Here is a 16,094-nt window from a genome sequence, read left to right on the forward strand (position 1 = left end):
TATGGAAATCACTATCACAAGAGCGGTCAAACGGAAAATGATTCATATTCGTCTTCTTCCTCTAAAAACTTGCAAAAAGTAGAAATTTCTTCTTCACTTTCTTATCTATGTATCTGACCTAATTAGACCATAAAATGTATGTCCCCTGACTTATATATAATAATATAGTAATTTCGCGCACAACATTAGATATACATAATTATGAACATTATTTTTTTTAGCTACATTTAAATTATATATCTGTAATGGGATTCAATATTTATTAAAACCTTTATTTAAGTAAACTTTAAAACAATTTCATTAATTCCAGCTTTTTATTTCGATTAGGTACTTATGATTTGAAAACTACATCTATAAAATTATAGAATGCAAAATTCTTCTGAGAGCTAGTTTGAAAATACCATTTTACCTAATGTGTGTAGTGAAAATTAGATATAAAACTAAGTAGGCAAAAAAAACGAAACACCACCGAACAAATCCTGTCTGTGTTCAAAAATATCATATAGCAAATTAATTAGATATTTAATGTAGGAAAATGTTACTTCACTAGCTATCTTTACACTTACCTACATGCTTTTTTATTTATAAAAAAATGTATAAAGAACAATTTATCCATTGAACCTTTTTGTAAAGCGCATCTATAGAATTAAAGCGACACAATAAAAAAAAAACAAAAACATAAACTACCCTACAAGCCAAATCAAAATAAACAATGCAAGTTTTAGCCGTGATAAACATTAAATTGATGTGGATTGACAGCACAATTTGATTTTTTAATATAAAGTATTTCGTATAAAACACTGTAAAAAGACATAATTCAAAGAAAATTTATTAGGAAATGCCCTCATACGGATGAACAGACAGACATTAATATTCCGTCTTTACATTAACGAAAGCCCCCGTTTTAGCAGAATTAAGTTTTCTTTTTATTGAGAACCATTAGATCAATTTTATTAGAAGCCATAATTAATTACCCAAAACACTTCACTTACCAATTTTGTCACTTTATTTCTATAGACGCTCAATCGAACTAATAAATGGTATAAAACCTTGCGTTCTTAACGATATGTTCAAAAATGCTCTCGTATTGAAAATTTAGTAATAGACATCGAATAAAAAATCGACGCTCCTAGTATAAGATTAGCTAATACTACACTTGTTATCTTTATCTACTTATACTTCGCCTAGATACGGCATTTCTTCGTACTTCAATGAAATTAACTCTTTATGTCGTAGAATAGAACATGTACAGTGAATTAATAATACCTATCGATTTTATTACGTATAAGAAAAATATATGTTATGATTTAAGTACTCACTACTACATTATTATCTGACGAACAAAGGAAACTCATTTCACATTTAGTTCAATTTTATTATACATTTGTGTTAATGTAAAAGATTCTCCTTATGATAGTTAGTACAATATGACATTTAACTGTTAAGTGATGATTGCTCAATTTTGTGAACAAATGTCCAGGAAATTCGCTAATTAATGAATTTCCATAATTTATAAATACAACATTATAAATATACAGGTATAATCCTGATCATTTCTCTTATTATAACGATCACTTTTTGTAGTGTTTCGTTTCATCAAATATTTTGATGAAGATAGTCATAAACTGTTGTAAAAAGACAATTTTCTGTAAATTTAAAATCAGTCACTGTAAATACTACAGACTACTTATGTATTTTTTTTATTATAACCGTTAATAGGCCAGGATTTGAAGAAATGAATGATTAATAATAAAATTTTATGAACAGAAATTATTAAATATACTTATGTACAAAAGTAACAAACATTGTAAAACGAAAAATGAAAGCTTTTTGTGTCAATAATAAATAACAAATAAATTAAGATTAGTGCAAAACTTTGTACATGTAACCTATATGTAATATTGTTGATATTACAATTTGAAATGTTATATTGTTTTTTTAATGCACCAAAAGTAATATACGGAGACAAATCTACGAAGTTTTGCACTAACCAAATGCACTAGCAGTGCTACGAATATGATAAGAATATAGTGAATTATTATATTAAGAAGTACGGAGACGAACTAGAAACCTATTGTATTGGTGCATAGATTAGGGCCCCGTTGAGAGTAATTTTAACTATCTACGTACTGTAAGTATTATAAAAGCACATTGGACTGCTCGCAGTAGAGTAGCGCAGCTCAATTGTAGATAATAAATTTGTAAGTAACTTATTTATATTGTTAATAAAATCGTTATTACATAGAACGACATGTTGTTTCTTTTACGTATGATTTATTCCACTGTATTGATTAACACTGCATGCGTAAGTTGTTTACTGAGTGACACCAGTTTATCTTTAAGCTAATTACAATAACAATTATTATTATTTAGAAGTAAAGTATTTGTGTTATTATTAATACGATTTATTATACCATTCTGTAACAAAATAATATACTTAACCGGACATAGTTATAGTTATCTGCAGCCCAAGGAAAAACATTGTCAATTTGGGATCGATTAGGAATCCTTCCAAAAATCTGTCACATATGCAATGAAGACTCTGATGGTACATCTGTACCTACTCTGTACACTATTTCGATTTTCAAATAACTACACTACTGTACATTAATTCGAATTTCGCCCTCACTTTTTGATACCCAAAATGACAATTTGAATCGAAAACATCTTATTCACTCTAAATTGTCTTCGCTAGTACAATTCACTTTACTCGTACTTGTTTGCTTTGCATCTGTTAGACGCATTCGAAGATGTAATAATATTTTTTAATTAAAGCTACCACAGATTACGAAATATTATTTATAACTATCAAAATCGTGCGGTTTGGAGTTATTAAAAAACGTCAACACCAGTTTGTCCTTGTTTAGCGAAAAAATCGTCCAACACCTTTTCTGTATGAGTGCTATCTTCAATAATACTCCTAGCTTTATCTATTGCCTTCTTATGCTCTTCTTTGGACGAGCCACCGTATACGTAATCCATATCTGCTGAATCTGCTTTTTCACTCTTATTTTCGGCATCTTCAGCCTGTGATTTCTCAACTTGTTTTAGGATATCGTCTTTATTTCTGAACATTTTTGAAGCTACATCTTTAAAGGTCTTAGGACTCTCATCAGAATAACCTTGTAAATTAGATCGTTTTTCGTTCCATTGTGCCATTTCCTTGTCTATATTGGAATATGTAGCGTTGTCGTTATTCGATTCTTGTTCCAGTTGCTCCATAATAGTTTTAATTTTATCTTCATCCGATGTGACTTTACTACTTGTATTTAAATGCAGAACATTAAGTGCTTCATTAAGTACATTGCTTATTTCATTCACTTCAGAAACATTTCTGTCATTTGCCTCCGCATCGTGTAATATTTTCATATCCTTCCAAAGGGACTCTAAGGATGGTTTATCAGAATCGATGTGTTCCAGTTCATTTCTTAGTCTAGTTGATATCTTCCCCAATTCTTGTCTCAATAAACGACTCACTTCAGTGAAATGATTGGCTTCATGGTTTAGTACTCTCTTAACATGATTGAACCTTTCATGTCCATCGTTCTCTAAAATATTGCTTAATGTTTGGTTAATATTTGAAATTGAAGAACTTATTTTATGTACAATATCTTTGCTCGTGGGATCATTTTGATTATCCATTTCTGTAGTGCGTAATGGTAATTTGTAATTATCGTCTACAGAGTCTGTATGACAATAACAATTATAATCGGAAGGTTCACTGACTGCACCACTCATCGCTAGTACCTGTTCCATGGCTAACATAGTACAATGCACTGTATTTCTTATATCACTAACAACATCATTTAAAAGTTTTCCAAAACTATTTTCAAGAGATGACATAGCTCCTGCAAATTCATCCAAAGATAAGCCCTTTACCTGCAAATAATACAAACATTTATAAAAATAAAAGTCGTTAAAATTAAGTTAAAATCTCTTCCTTAAAAAAAATTAATCACGTTGGTTCTTTATTTATTGACTGAGGACTTAATGATACAAATAAACAATACTCACTTGTAAGATAAATAATGAAAAAAGAACTGCCGTAGGTTTCATGGTGATGAATACACAAATTACTTATAACAGTTTATTTTACCTTGTAACCTAACTTTAAAACCGTCGAATTTAACAAGACTGTGCACTTTTCGCCAGTTATACTTACTAAAATTGCGAGTATCGTTTACGTCTATTTGCTTTAATGACGTGTTGACCAGCTCGCCAGCTGCTCAAATATTTACGACTTACATTACAACTCTCATTACCGTAGATATGTTACCACTAGATATAGTATAAAAAGTGAATAAACTATATAAGAAAACAAATAACTATATATTAGAAAAAAGTATAAACTATATATAAGAAAAAAACATTTTTCATAAAAGATTTATTTTCCTTAATATTTCCTCAATACACATTCATAATACATATCACAAACACTAGACTAATAACATCGTCCACAATGTGCCAATAACACGCCTTCTCCGTGCACATTAACATCCCACTGCTGGGCGCGGAGTGGGCAGCATGTAACACATACCTCACCACATGTTTTAATTACAATACTTTATTATTACTTTGTGTTAATGATTTATCAACACATTGTGAATAATATGGGAATATTTTTTTTCATTGATACAATTTTAATTTATTGTCAGATTTTCATGCATGCCAATATACTGACATTGTTTATCGTTTTGTATTGCACTATAGTGTTTTATACAACACTACTTATATTAGTTATCCAAAATATAAAAAGGTGATGTCCTAAACATATTATCATCAAAATCTTGTACATAATATCACTGAATATTGCTTCGTTTCTGCGCTTTCTTCAAAAGATACACACAAAGCAAGTATGTATCTTTAGCTGCCCATGAAAGATTACATTTTATATATATTTTGGCACTTTTTGAGCAATATTATTTTCATTGTATAAATCACATTATTGAATTACATCCGTTTCTCTTAATTCCATTATTTTTAAACATGTCTCATACACTATTAAATATTTTTAAAATTGTATAATCGATTAAATGTATGTATGTAAAAGGTTTATAAAATATAGATAAACACCAAAAATATTAAAATTAATGATAAATAATCGAATGATAACACATGACCATGACGTCCATTACATTTGAAATCACTTGATCACAGAACAAATACTTTCAAATGGCCAACCGTGCTTTTTCTTTTAATGAGCTAGCTTTATCGCTTAAATAATCCTTACATAACTTTAATACAAATAAAATTCATATAAAATACATGCAACACTTATAAAAGATGACAAAGTATAAATAAAACGTAATTATAAAATATAAATAGCAACTGTGGAATCAACATAAAAGTGGAATGTAACAAGTGCATCCACAATATTTTCTTAACCAACATATCCTAAGACATGATCCTTTACATTTTACTAAGTTCATATTTGAAATATTGAATGTTCTTATATATTTTCACATGCTTAGATGAATCTAATACAAAAAAACCTGTCTTCACTATTTCTACTACAATTTGTATTACGTAGAAGAGAGGTAATATTACAATTTTATAAAGAGAATAACTATTTTACAACTTATCTAGAATATGAAATTATTTTAACTTATTTATGTCAGGATAGGTAATAACTAGAAATTGAAATAGGTAGATACAACTTGCTACTAACGTTATTGTTGCACGATATACAAAAAATATTAGATTGAAGATGAAATATGCAACATTTACACTAATCATCATGCCATTAAGGATTGAAAACAAATAAATTGCTCTATTATATATGTCGGAGCAAATACGGCAGTTCCCCTATTATAAAATGAAATGATTAAACACCTGAGGTAAAACTACCTGCATTTTAAATAGGAAAACAAGTGCACGTGCGCCGGTCCTATAAAAAGGGCCGTACTGGCGACATCGAGACATTACTGCTCGAGCTGTGGAACAGTGCGGACCTCCTTAGGACGTCGTTATGCTGCCCGAAGAATAAACGAAGCTCAACAATTCTCGTGTGGTTTGCTTTCGAAGGTTTCATTATGAGTCATTCATCAACATCATAACAATAATTATGACGTCAGCGGTGCTGACGTCACGCCTTTTTTAAACTGTTACTCCGTTATATATAAAAAATATGTAAGCCCAAATGCTATATTAATTGATGGGGATGATAATTAAAATTAAGTCTATGTTCAGGTTCAGGAGCTTATATGACAACAATAATAATAATTATTGCATATGGCGTATAATTTAAATGTTTATTGTTATATTGAACAATATACGTATTTGTACGTATTTTGTTTGCACGAACAACATGTCAATATATCGCGCCTGCTTCTCAAAAACATGTGGGGAACTATAACTAATACGGGTAACGTTAATTTTAATTGAGTTAATTGATATGTTAGTTAATTATTTAAATAATTTTGCAATTGCCTGATATTTAAAAATGGCGTATCGTCTAATAGATATGTATTTATATATTTTTTCTCAGCCGGATACGATTTTTATTAATCTAGCTACCTGCTATCTAGCTATTCAGCTACCTTTAATAATTTTCTATCTAGTTGGACAAAGGCATACTTTAACCAATAACCATTTGTCTTAAAGATTCGACATTAAATTTTGTATATTTTTTTATATAATGAGACGAATTACGTAGTTTAAGATGTATAAAATGCATATTACTTATTTAATATAAAACGTTAGAAAGATAAAATGTAAGAAGAGATCATGCAACAATATTTTCTTAGTGACTGATATTCACTTAATTTATCACTACGTAAATAAATGCTCAAACGAGCACCATTAAAATGTATACAAAAATATTTTACACTAATTTGATTCATGACATTAACATTTGTAGCAAAATAAAAGGGCACATTTTGTTATAACACATCTTCAATTAACCGCAAAAGAAATTTCAATCAATGTTATTTTTAATTTCGAATATGTAAAGTTAAAGCTAAATTTATCGCTTGAATATTAGTTTTATAAGATTAAAATTATGAATTTAAAAAATGTAGGCAGCAAATAAACATTTCATTTCGTTGGGATAAATTACTTTCTACAAATCACATCACATAATATTCTCATATATAAAGGTGATTACTGTTATGGCTTTATTAATTATTACTTTTAAGGAGTCAATTCATTTTTCGAGAATAAAAATAGAAATAATACGCGCATATAATTTTTTCATTTCATCATTAAAAATGGTGTGCCCCGTAATAAATTAATTAGGCCGCGAGAGGCACTACAACGATTTCATACAAAAACCTCATTAGGTCGACAACTCATTATATTAAAGCTATCTCACTCATTTTACGAGGGGGTGTCGGGGCGGTCGGGCGACGGGTCCCGCGCGGGCGGCGTGGGCGCGCGGCTGTGCAGCTTCGGCAGCGGCGGGATGGCGGGCGCGGGGGGCTCCGGCGGCCCGAGTGATGCTGTAGCCGACCCGAGTGATGCTGCCGCCGACCTGAGTGATTCTGTAGCCGGCCCGAGTGGCGCTGTAGCCGGCCCGAGCGTCGATGGGTACAGCGACGACGGCGGCGAGGGCGACGACGAGCGCGCGCTACCGCCGAACCCGTTGTTCATCCGCTGGTAGTGCGGCTTCCAGGTGTTCGCCGGCGGCGTGTAGTTCAAGTGATCGTACTCTTTTTCTGTATAAAAATGTAAGCACTTACTTAGGCAAAATTGAATGGCAATCGATATAGTTCAATATGTATGACATAATTGTTAAAATATTAAGATTGAGATAATATATGAATATCTATATTTTTTTTTTTACAAATAATGTAATAACGTAAAATATAAAAGTGATTCTTACCATATCCTTCTTTGTGCTTGATCTCGTCATACACATGGTCCAGTTTGTTATCGTCTTCTATACAATGGTACAAATTAGGATTTGTCAAGTCAGCATCTTTATTTTTCAGTGACGATAGAGGATTATAAGCTGCAAAAAAAGAGATATTTTGTTGATTTGACAAATCATTACAATCAAAAAATATTTTACGTACACAAAAACAAACAATATTTATACGTACTATCATTAGAACCGGTGGCGGTCATTCTAAGTTTCTCCATGGCAGTATTGCTGAGTTTACTACCAGTTCCGAGGTTGTTGAATATGTGTGTCGCATTATTGAGTAAAGTCGTGGAATCATCCCCTCGGGTGGATCCTTGGAACGAATATACTGGATTGTCGAAGTGTTGTTGTTCTGAAATAGCAAAATAAGGTATAATTTATTGATCCAACTTAATATTTAAATTTTTTAACATAAAATCTATTTTTTTTCAATAGGTAATAAAATGGAAAGGACATGTAAGAACCATAATTACATTAATAGGTAGGTACGTATGTGTTAAAACATCTAAAGGTGGTGAAATTTTGTGTAACTGCATTCATGTTTACAGCAAGCAAACAGTTATATTAGGTATATATATGTTCCAACATAATTTTCCGACACAGCATCTGTGGAACTTGGGGTGTGGTACCCTACATAGGCAATTATTAGGAAACAAGGAATTGCTCGAGGGTTTAGGTTGTTTACACACGGAGTCGCGTTTCTTACTGGCGTCATGCACGACCGCATCACAAAAATCAGACCAGTATTTTCGGTTGATCCTATTGACATGATATGAAACGTGCACGTGCGCGATCTCCCGCTGTTGGATGGTCCTACCGACACGATTTGAAAGCACGTACCGGGCTGCGAGTGCGGGTCGGCGGTGTAGTGCACGTGCGCGATCTCCCGCTTGAGCGAGTGCACGCGCTTGCGGTAGTGCAGCAGCACCAGCAGCGCCGCCGCCGCGCACGCCAGCGTCAGCACCACCATCACCACCGTCAGCCCCGTGTTCGATGAACCTACTGATACGAACGTTACGTTACATATGGATTTAAAAAAGATTGTCTCAAGTATACTGGCTTCTTATTTAATAAGAAAATGGAAAACAGTCTTAAAACAAAGTAAGTTAGCAAATGAGTTATAAAATGTCAAACTTCTGAAACAAGTTGTAAGTTTTTTTGGAAAACTTAAAAAAAAATTGTAACGAAGTCTGTAGAACCAGTAGTCTTTAGAATTAACTTAAAGATCGGTTTCTTATTAGATCAATTTATTTGATTATCTACAACTATTATTTTGAAAAATGTGGACACGCGTTTTTTATACCGCGTAGAAATTCAGTCAATAAAGAAAGACAAGACATCAACAGGAAAAAAATCACTTTTTTAGGAATGTAAGATCGATTCAGATAAGATATTTAAGTTCTGATCCAAAAAATCGATTCGTCAGTTACTCTATTTGAAATCGACATCCCCAGTCTTACCCGAGGCGGCGTCGACTACACGCGCGTCGCTGGCGAGCAGGTCGCAGCGCTCGCCGATGTAGCCGCGCGCGCACGTGCAGCCGCGCACCGGGTCGCACACCCAGCTGCTCGACGACGAGCAGTTGCACGGCTCCATGCAGTGGTCGCCGAAGTAGCCCTCCGGACAAACTGTACATTGGAATACTTTTTCTTATTCATGTAATGTTATTGAATATGATTTAATAAATAAATAATAAGTAACAAGTAACATTTTTAAACATGTTAGTTAACTGACAATACACTACAGTTGAATTACTGTGTACTGTAGCTATCTGTGTAAGCAAAGCGCAGAGGTAGTAGTCTTCGTTGTTCTGCACTGTCGTTATATCGTGTAATGTTGATAATAGCAGCGTGCGTGAGCCGTCGTTGGGGCGGCAGCGGCAGTGGCCGTCGTCGTGTACAGTCAGCCGTATATGGTGATGGCGATACTAACACTGCGTGCAGTAGCTGCCGGTGTAGCCGGGCGGGCAGCGGCAGTAGCCGTCGTTGGGGCGGCAGGCGGCGCCGGGCGCGCAGCGGCAGGGCTGCGAGCAGCCGGCGCCCCACCAGCCCGCGCCGCACGCCGCGCCGCACGACGCGCCGCGCCAGCCCGGCAGGCACTGGCACACACCTGCAACAAATAGTTAATGTCGAACATTTTGATATTGGAATCTTTCCTTTGCTTTACCATTTATCATTAGTTCACAAATATTTCTCTGTGTTTGATTCAATATTATTAATAATACAGGTTTTTTTAATGAATTCATTTCACTCCCGGTTTTGAAAATCTAATCACGCAGTTTTATTTATATCAAAATCAACCTTTCCTGTGAGCATTTTTTGCTATTTCTTATTTTCGGATTTTACCATCCACATACAGTTGAAGGATTTAACATATTTAAATTCTATAAATTTATATAAATGAATAAATAAAATTTCGTCAGCTCATTGCTGTTCCACTATATTGCAATATTGGTCAATTATTAACTTTAGAAACGAATATTAATAACTTAATAAACGAATTAATAAAATAATAAAAAAATAAAGCCACATTATTACACTAACTTACAAAATCGTTAAACACTAAAAATATCAACTCACCCGTAACATGATGACAATCAGCACCATTCTTGCAGGTGCATTTCTGCGCACAGTTCTCCCCGTAAGTGCCGAGCGGACACGGGTACTCGCATGTTACGCCCGTGTATCCGCTGGGACACGTGTACTTGCCCGTCACGGGGTCACAGGTCGTGTTGCCTTTAATATTTAAAAAAGATGTCTGTTATATAACATTGATAATAAAACAAAATATGTTTAAACACATATTCTTATACATTTATGGTATATTTAATCTAAATTTCTGAGATCGATCAAAGATAAATCAAATCAACCTTTCAAACACTTCTGTTTTACATTATTGCTAATAAGACAAAAAAGAAGTAATATTCGTAGCGAAATAAGTTCTACATACTGTGGTACATTTTTGTCGAAAAATACTTCTGTAAATACCCACCGTTTGTATAATAAATGTAACCTGCCCCGGCCGATGAGTCAATCTTACTTCTGCTGCGGTGAGAGACGGACGTCTCGCAAGAGCACGAATTACATCAGATTATTCCCTTGAGTTTAAAGCCCGCTCCACACGCGAGATTTTCGCGAGAACGCGAGAGAAATCCGATTCGTATCTGCTCCACATTCTCGTTTCTCATGCTTAAATGTTTGACTTGTTGCAGTATGTACGCACCGTCCGGCGACTCCGGGCAGAGCTGCTGGCAGGCGAGGCCGTAGCGGCCGCGCGGGCAGGGCTGGCTGCAGTCGGGGCCGCGCCAGCCCGCCGCGCACACGCAGCGGCCCGACGTGGCGTCGCACGACGAGTTGTTCGCGCACGCACACCGCGCGCCGCACTCCGCGCCGAACGAGCCCGCCGCGCACTGCGTCTCGCAGTGCACGCCTGCGCACGCAATGTTATCATACACATCCGATAATGCATATGTGTGTCAATGCGTTAGTTATTTTTATGAGGTTATTACATATTTAAGAAACTCGGCCTCTCGATCGAGAGGTCTGAGGTTCAAATCTCAGGCACGGACCTCCGATTTTTCAAAGTTATGTGCGTATTAGAAATTAATTATCACTTGCTTAAACGGTGAAGGAAAACATTGTGAGGAAACAAACCTACATACCTGAGAGATATATAAAAAAAAAAATCGCAAAGGTATGTTATGTGAAGTTCAACCAATACGCACTTGGCCAGCGCGGAGGACTATGGCCTAATCCTTCTCATTCTGAGAGGAGACCCGTGCCCAGCAGTGGGACTATAATGGGTTATTGATGATAATGATGATTGCATATTTCGATCCTTTTTGATGAACAATGCATGTTCCAGTAGTTGAATATGTGTGCTTTAATGTGGTAGCGGTGGAATTATGCGCGGTATTGAAAGAAACACGATACAAGTAAATGTACTTAGATAATTTCATTTTATTATCACAATTTGCTTTATACGTACCTACCAATATCCTAGTAAGACCTGAACAAAATTGTAAATAGCATGTGTGGGATTAATGTGATAGCGTAAAGCGTAATGTGATGTATCTAAGCATGCGCATTAGGGTGTCCCGTCCTTGTATGAAAAAAAAATTTTTTTGAGCTAGACTATGAGCAGAGGTGTCAAAAGTTGCGTAATTTTACGCAGATTACGGATAAAGTAAAAAAAATACAATTGCATGTCATCTTGAGGGCTCTACCGAGCCTTGAAGTTTTAAAAAAAATCCATTTTAACAGACACCTAGAATAATAAAAAAAATCACGTTTAAGAAGTTTTTTTGTAATAAAATTAATAGAAAAAGACGATAAAACGATAAAAACAATATAGAGCTTATAATTAATGACAAATACTTGATATTGAAATTTATTTTTGTGTCCAAGATTTGGTATTTTTGCTCGATATTGTAACTTCGTCGTAGTTACACTTTATGACGCTGCTGTTACCTGTTACATCTTTATGTAGATTGCATGTGACAGGGAAAATATCGTATAAACAAAATCAGAGCTCTTAAGCCAGAACATGATCCTTGATAAAAATATGTTGAAGAACCGGCCATTTTTTGACCTGGCGCTCGAGACATACAATTATTTCGTTGTAATATTATCTACTAGCAGAGAACTCGATTCTTTGCCATTTTAATATCCTGCGCTTAGTACCACTTTAATTTTAACCCGTTTTTATTATTCTTCGCAATACTAAGTCCCTAATGTAGTCATTATCATCATACAATGTACTGACAAAAGTGTTGTCACAAAATTATTCCTTTCGTCCATTGAAACCTCGAGAGAACTCAGATTTTTGTGTAAAATTGAGAGTACATACAATGTAATATGGTTCTACTTCGGCTCCTAGAAAATGTACAAATAATGCACAGAAAAAAAATCTTTCGATAAAGTAATCAATAACAGAACTCAGCTTTTTCAGTAAAAATCCAAAGTTAAAAGAAGAAGTCTTTCTCTTGAGAAGAAATAAAATCGGGCGTATATTTTAACGACGTATAATATAATAAGTAGTCAATGTAAAATCTCAGTATGGCATTAGTGATGAGTTGCTATTATATTAAAAGAAGTAGCCATCTCGAGTGGGACGTTTATCCCGGTCTAGACAACAGCGTCCAGTTGATTCAAATGGATATGTTTCACAAAGATAATTTTCATCTTTATATCTTCATTAACTACATTTTTTGGCAAATCAGGCAAATTATAAGCCACCGCAGTAAAACACTATTTACTATTCGCAACGAACTATGTAATTGTTTTCAAATACATGTGAAATATTTTCTTGAACCTAATGTGTAACCATAAAAGATTTCACCGCACCTACTCTTGATTTTAACACAAAAATCTGAGTTCTATCGTCGATTCTATTGTCGAAAGAAATGTTTTTATTTGTATGCGAAGGAAACATGCTTTTCACTATGTTGTTTGATAATAGCGACTACTTTCGATTACTGGTATAGCAAAGAATAATAAAGACTAGATAAGCTTAAAGTTGCACTAAACTTAGGATATTTAAACCGCAATAAGTAAAGTTCTTTACTAGAGTTTATACCAAAATATTGTGTGGAGCTTCAGGTTATATAAACGTTGGTTCTTTAACATATTTAAAACGAGGACACGTGAAGAGAAATAAATGTATAACTGGTAGCAGAGGCCTCCTGAACTGTAAATATAGCTTCTTATAGAGATGGATTTATTATTGATAGGTATGTTGTAAAATCAAGCACAATTTCTGGGTAGAAAATACTTTTTTATTTTATGTTATTATCATTGATTATAAACTAAATTTTGTACGGTTGATAGATGTTTGTTGCGTGTCTGTAAAAATGTAAAATTTATAAAACTTCAAAGTTAGGTAGAGCTCTCCAGATGACACGCAAATGTAGTTGGATGCCCCTATATAGTTGGTAGCTGCCGATCATCAAGTTCTCAGTATGGTTCTAACATAGTATAAATAGCAAATATTGTATAATAATTGCTTTTGCCACAAAGAAAACACTCGCAGGTCAAAACAAAAAACTTGTGAAAATGTGAGGATTTGCTGATTAAATCCTAACAAATGCGAAGTCGCTGGTAATGGGTTGTTGTAAGCAAAACAAAACGACTTGTTTGTATTGACCCAATATAGAAAATAAAGTAATTAAATGTTTAAAATTAAGTTAAGGAACAGTAATAATGAACAGCGAAATATCACCAAAAAATGTCAATTTCGCAAAACTTTGAAGCTCGGTAGAGCCCTAAAGATGTAGTTTTATAATTTTTTCATTATTTTTTTATTAATCTACGCTTAATTACGCAACTTTTGAGGGGTCTGCTGTTAAGAAAATCGAAAAAAAATATTTACGGGACACCCTAATGCGCATAAATAATAAATACCTTACAAAATAGCACAATATCACTAACAAGATAATAAATGACGAGTAGCAATTAAATTAATAAACATAATGATGGTGTTTATTACCTTACATGTGTGTTTATGAATATAAATTATATCGTCATTATGTGACGTGTGAAGTAATGTCAGTGGTCGTGTGTCATATCGTAAATATTGGTTATATCGTTGATTTTCGATTTATAATAGTCTGGCAAAGGGAGATCTCCCGCCGGACTAGGTGATCATGCCCAGGGAGCGGCCGTGCTCCAAGAGTCTCAGTTCGGAACTTGTATATATGCAGGATATTTAGAAAACTTCGATAGCGTGATTCAGAATACTCGTGGCGCCATCTCTTGTAGAGTAGCGAGAAGTCGTCACAATAGCATCACAACCAAGCTAGTATAGTGGCTAAGTACCTCTCCAAGAGGGTTTGCAGATACACGCCCCCGTGACATGGTGGCAGCCGTTAGCGTTCTCTGAGCAGTTGCAGGGCAGCTCGCAGCCGCGGCCGTAGAAACCCGCCGGGCAACGCCGCTCGCAGCGCGTTCCCATGTAGCCCGGACCGCATACACATTCGCCTGTATCAACAGTCACATCTTTTAAACATATTTTTAATCTCTCATAATCATTATTTAGTGTAATCCATTTTTGGCCATATTATATAAGCAACAAATTGTATTTTTCTTTTATCGATAAGTGTAACGCCGTTGGATTGCCGAGTAAATAAATAAATAAATAATGAATTAACAAAGTATTATATTCTCGTGCTGAATACCTAAAATGATTGACGACAGAAGTTTTTGCAAAAACACCGTTTGTATATAACTACAACAAATCATGCATTATTAGCCATTCGTCTATATAGTTTTTTTTTTAGTTTCTTGCCTTATGTTTAGTAAAACAATACGATTGTGTAACGCTTACCGTTGATTGGGTTACAAGGCGCATCATTTTCGCAACTACACAACTGGCGACATTCCAAGCCATACGTTTTACCGTCGCACGGACGATCACATTTTAAACCGTGAAACCTGAAAATAGTAAACGCAAATAAAATATAGATAAATTCAAAACAGCGATACGATAATAAAGTAAAAAATATTTAAATCTTAGAGATCTACGAATAATTTAGTAGATCTCTAAGATTTAGTAATACGAATACGTGTGATGATCTCTTATTAGTAATCACTTAGAATTTACGCATTTTTTTTTTATTTATTGCAAGATCCATAATCATATCACCTACTCAGATCTATTATCATGTCATCTACGGTACAATACAGAACAGTGACTAAAAATCGCCTCTCGCCACCCCGTTTTTGCAGGTAAAGCCGTGACCAAACAGCTAGATGGACAGACGGATGTATGAACGAGTGAGTAGTTGCCATTACCCGGGCTTGCAGTGGCACTGGCCGGTCTCGTGGCTGCAGGTGGCGTTGTTGTGGCAGTCGCAGGTGTCTGCGCAGTTGTCGCCGTACAGCGGCTGCGGGCACGGCTCCTCGCAGCGCTGCCCGCGGTACCCCGGCGCGCACAGGCACGATCCTACGGAACCACGGACACACTTACAAACAATTGCATCATATGTTATGCACAGTCCTGTTGTGATGATAAAACAAAAAATCCGATTATTTAAAATGAAAAGTCACGAGTGCAATTATTTTTCTCACAAAAAGAATGAACTCGAAAAAAAGAGAAAATGTAAAAGAAACAATCAGACCGACATTCGAAGCCGGGTTTCCTGCATTTTAAAGCGGCCGATTTCCCGACCGAGTTATTCTAACTTCGTAAATAGTGGCGAAATTTAGCTTCATATTCTATTGATATTGTAGGA

At 34.8% G+C, this 16,094-nt stretch overlaps 2 protein-coding genes across 5 annotated transcripts in view; both read right to left on the minus strand.

Annotated features, from left to right (window-relative positions):
- Positions 1-1,667: 1,667 nt before the first annotated feature.
- On the minus strand, positions 1,668-5,775 carry LOC140750431 (uncharacterized). Of its 2 annotated transcripts, XR_012103210.1 has the most exons (3): positions 4,015-5,775; positions 2,481-3,879; positions 1,668-2,343 (listed from the first exon to the last, which is right to left on the minus strand). XR_012103210.1 is itself a non-coding variant. In XM_073083930.1 (2 exons), exons 1-2 carry the CDS (start codon positions 4,054-4,056, stop codon positions 2,833-2,835), a joined length of 1,089 nt encoding a protein of 362 aa, XP_072940031.1. In that variant the 5' UTR covers positions 4,057-5,775; the 3' UTR covers positions 1,668-2,832. The 2 variants fall into 2 exon arrangements, 1 of the variants encoding a protein (XP_072940031.1); XM_073083930.1 differs by having other exon boundaries at positions 1,668-3,879.
- A 335-nt stretch (positions 5,776-6,110) lies between these two features.
- drpr (multiple EGF like domains draper) overlaps positions 6,111-16,094 on the minus strand; it is a 36,989-nt gene continuing 27,005 nt past the window's right edge. For 2 of the 3 annotated variants that reach the window (XM_073083926.1, XM_073083929.1), the window contains 11 exons: positions 15,655-15,805; positions 15,188-15,294; positions 14,680-14,841; positions 11,087-11,293; positions 10,444-10,599; positions 9,797-9,973; positions 9,325-9,492; positions 8,705-8,866; positions 8,043-8,216; positions 7,823-7,951; positions 6,111-7,655 (listed from right to left, as the gene is read on the minus strand). In XM_073083926.1, the coding sequence (XP_072940027.1) occupies positions 7,318-7,655; positions 7,823-7,951; positions 8,043-8,216; positions 8,705-8,866; positions 9,325-9,492; positions 9,797-9,973; positions 10,444-10,599; positions 11,087-11,293; positions 14,680-14,841; positions 15,188-15,294; positions 15,655-15,805 (1,931 nt within the window). In that variant the 3' untranslated portion in view covers positions 6,111-7,317. The remainder of the gene's footprint in view (positions 7,656-7,822; positions 7,952-8,042; positions 8,217-8,704; positions 8,867-9,324; positions 9,493-9,796; positions 9,974-10,443; positions 10,600-11,086; positions 11,294-14,679; positions 14,842-15,187; positions 15,295-15,654; positions 15,806-16,094) is intronic. The other variant, XM_073083927.1, reaches the window with a different exon arrangement.

This window comes from Epargyreus clarus, unplaced genomic scaffold (assembly GCF_041222505.1).
Source record: "Epargyreus clarus isolate Ecla_fem2 unplaced genomic scaffold, WU_Ecla_fem_2.2 ptg000019l, whole genome shotgun sequence".
Classification (NCBI taxonomy): domain Eukaryota; kingdom Metazoa; phylum Arthropoda; class Insecta; order Lepidoptera; family Hesperiidae; genus Epargyreus; species Epargyreus clarus.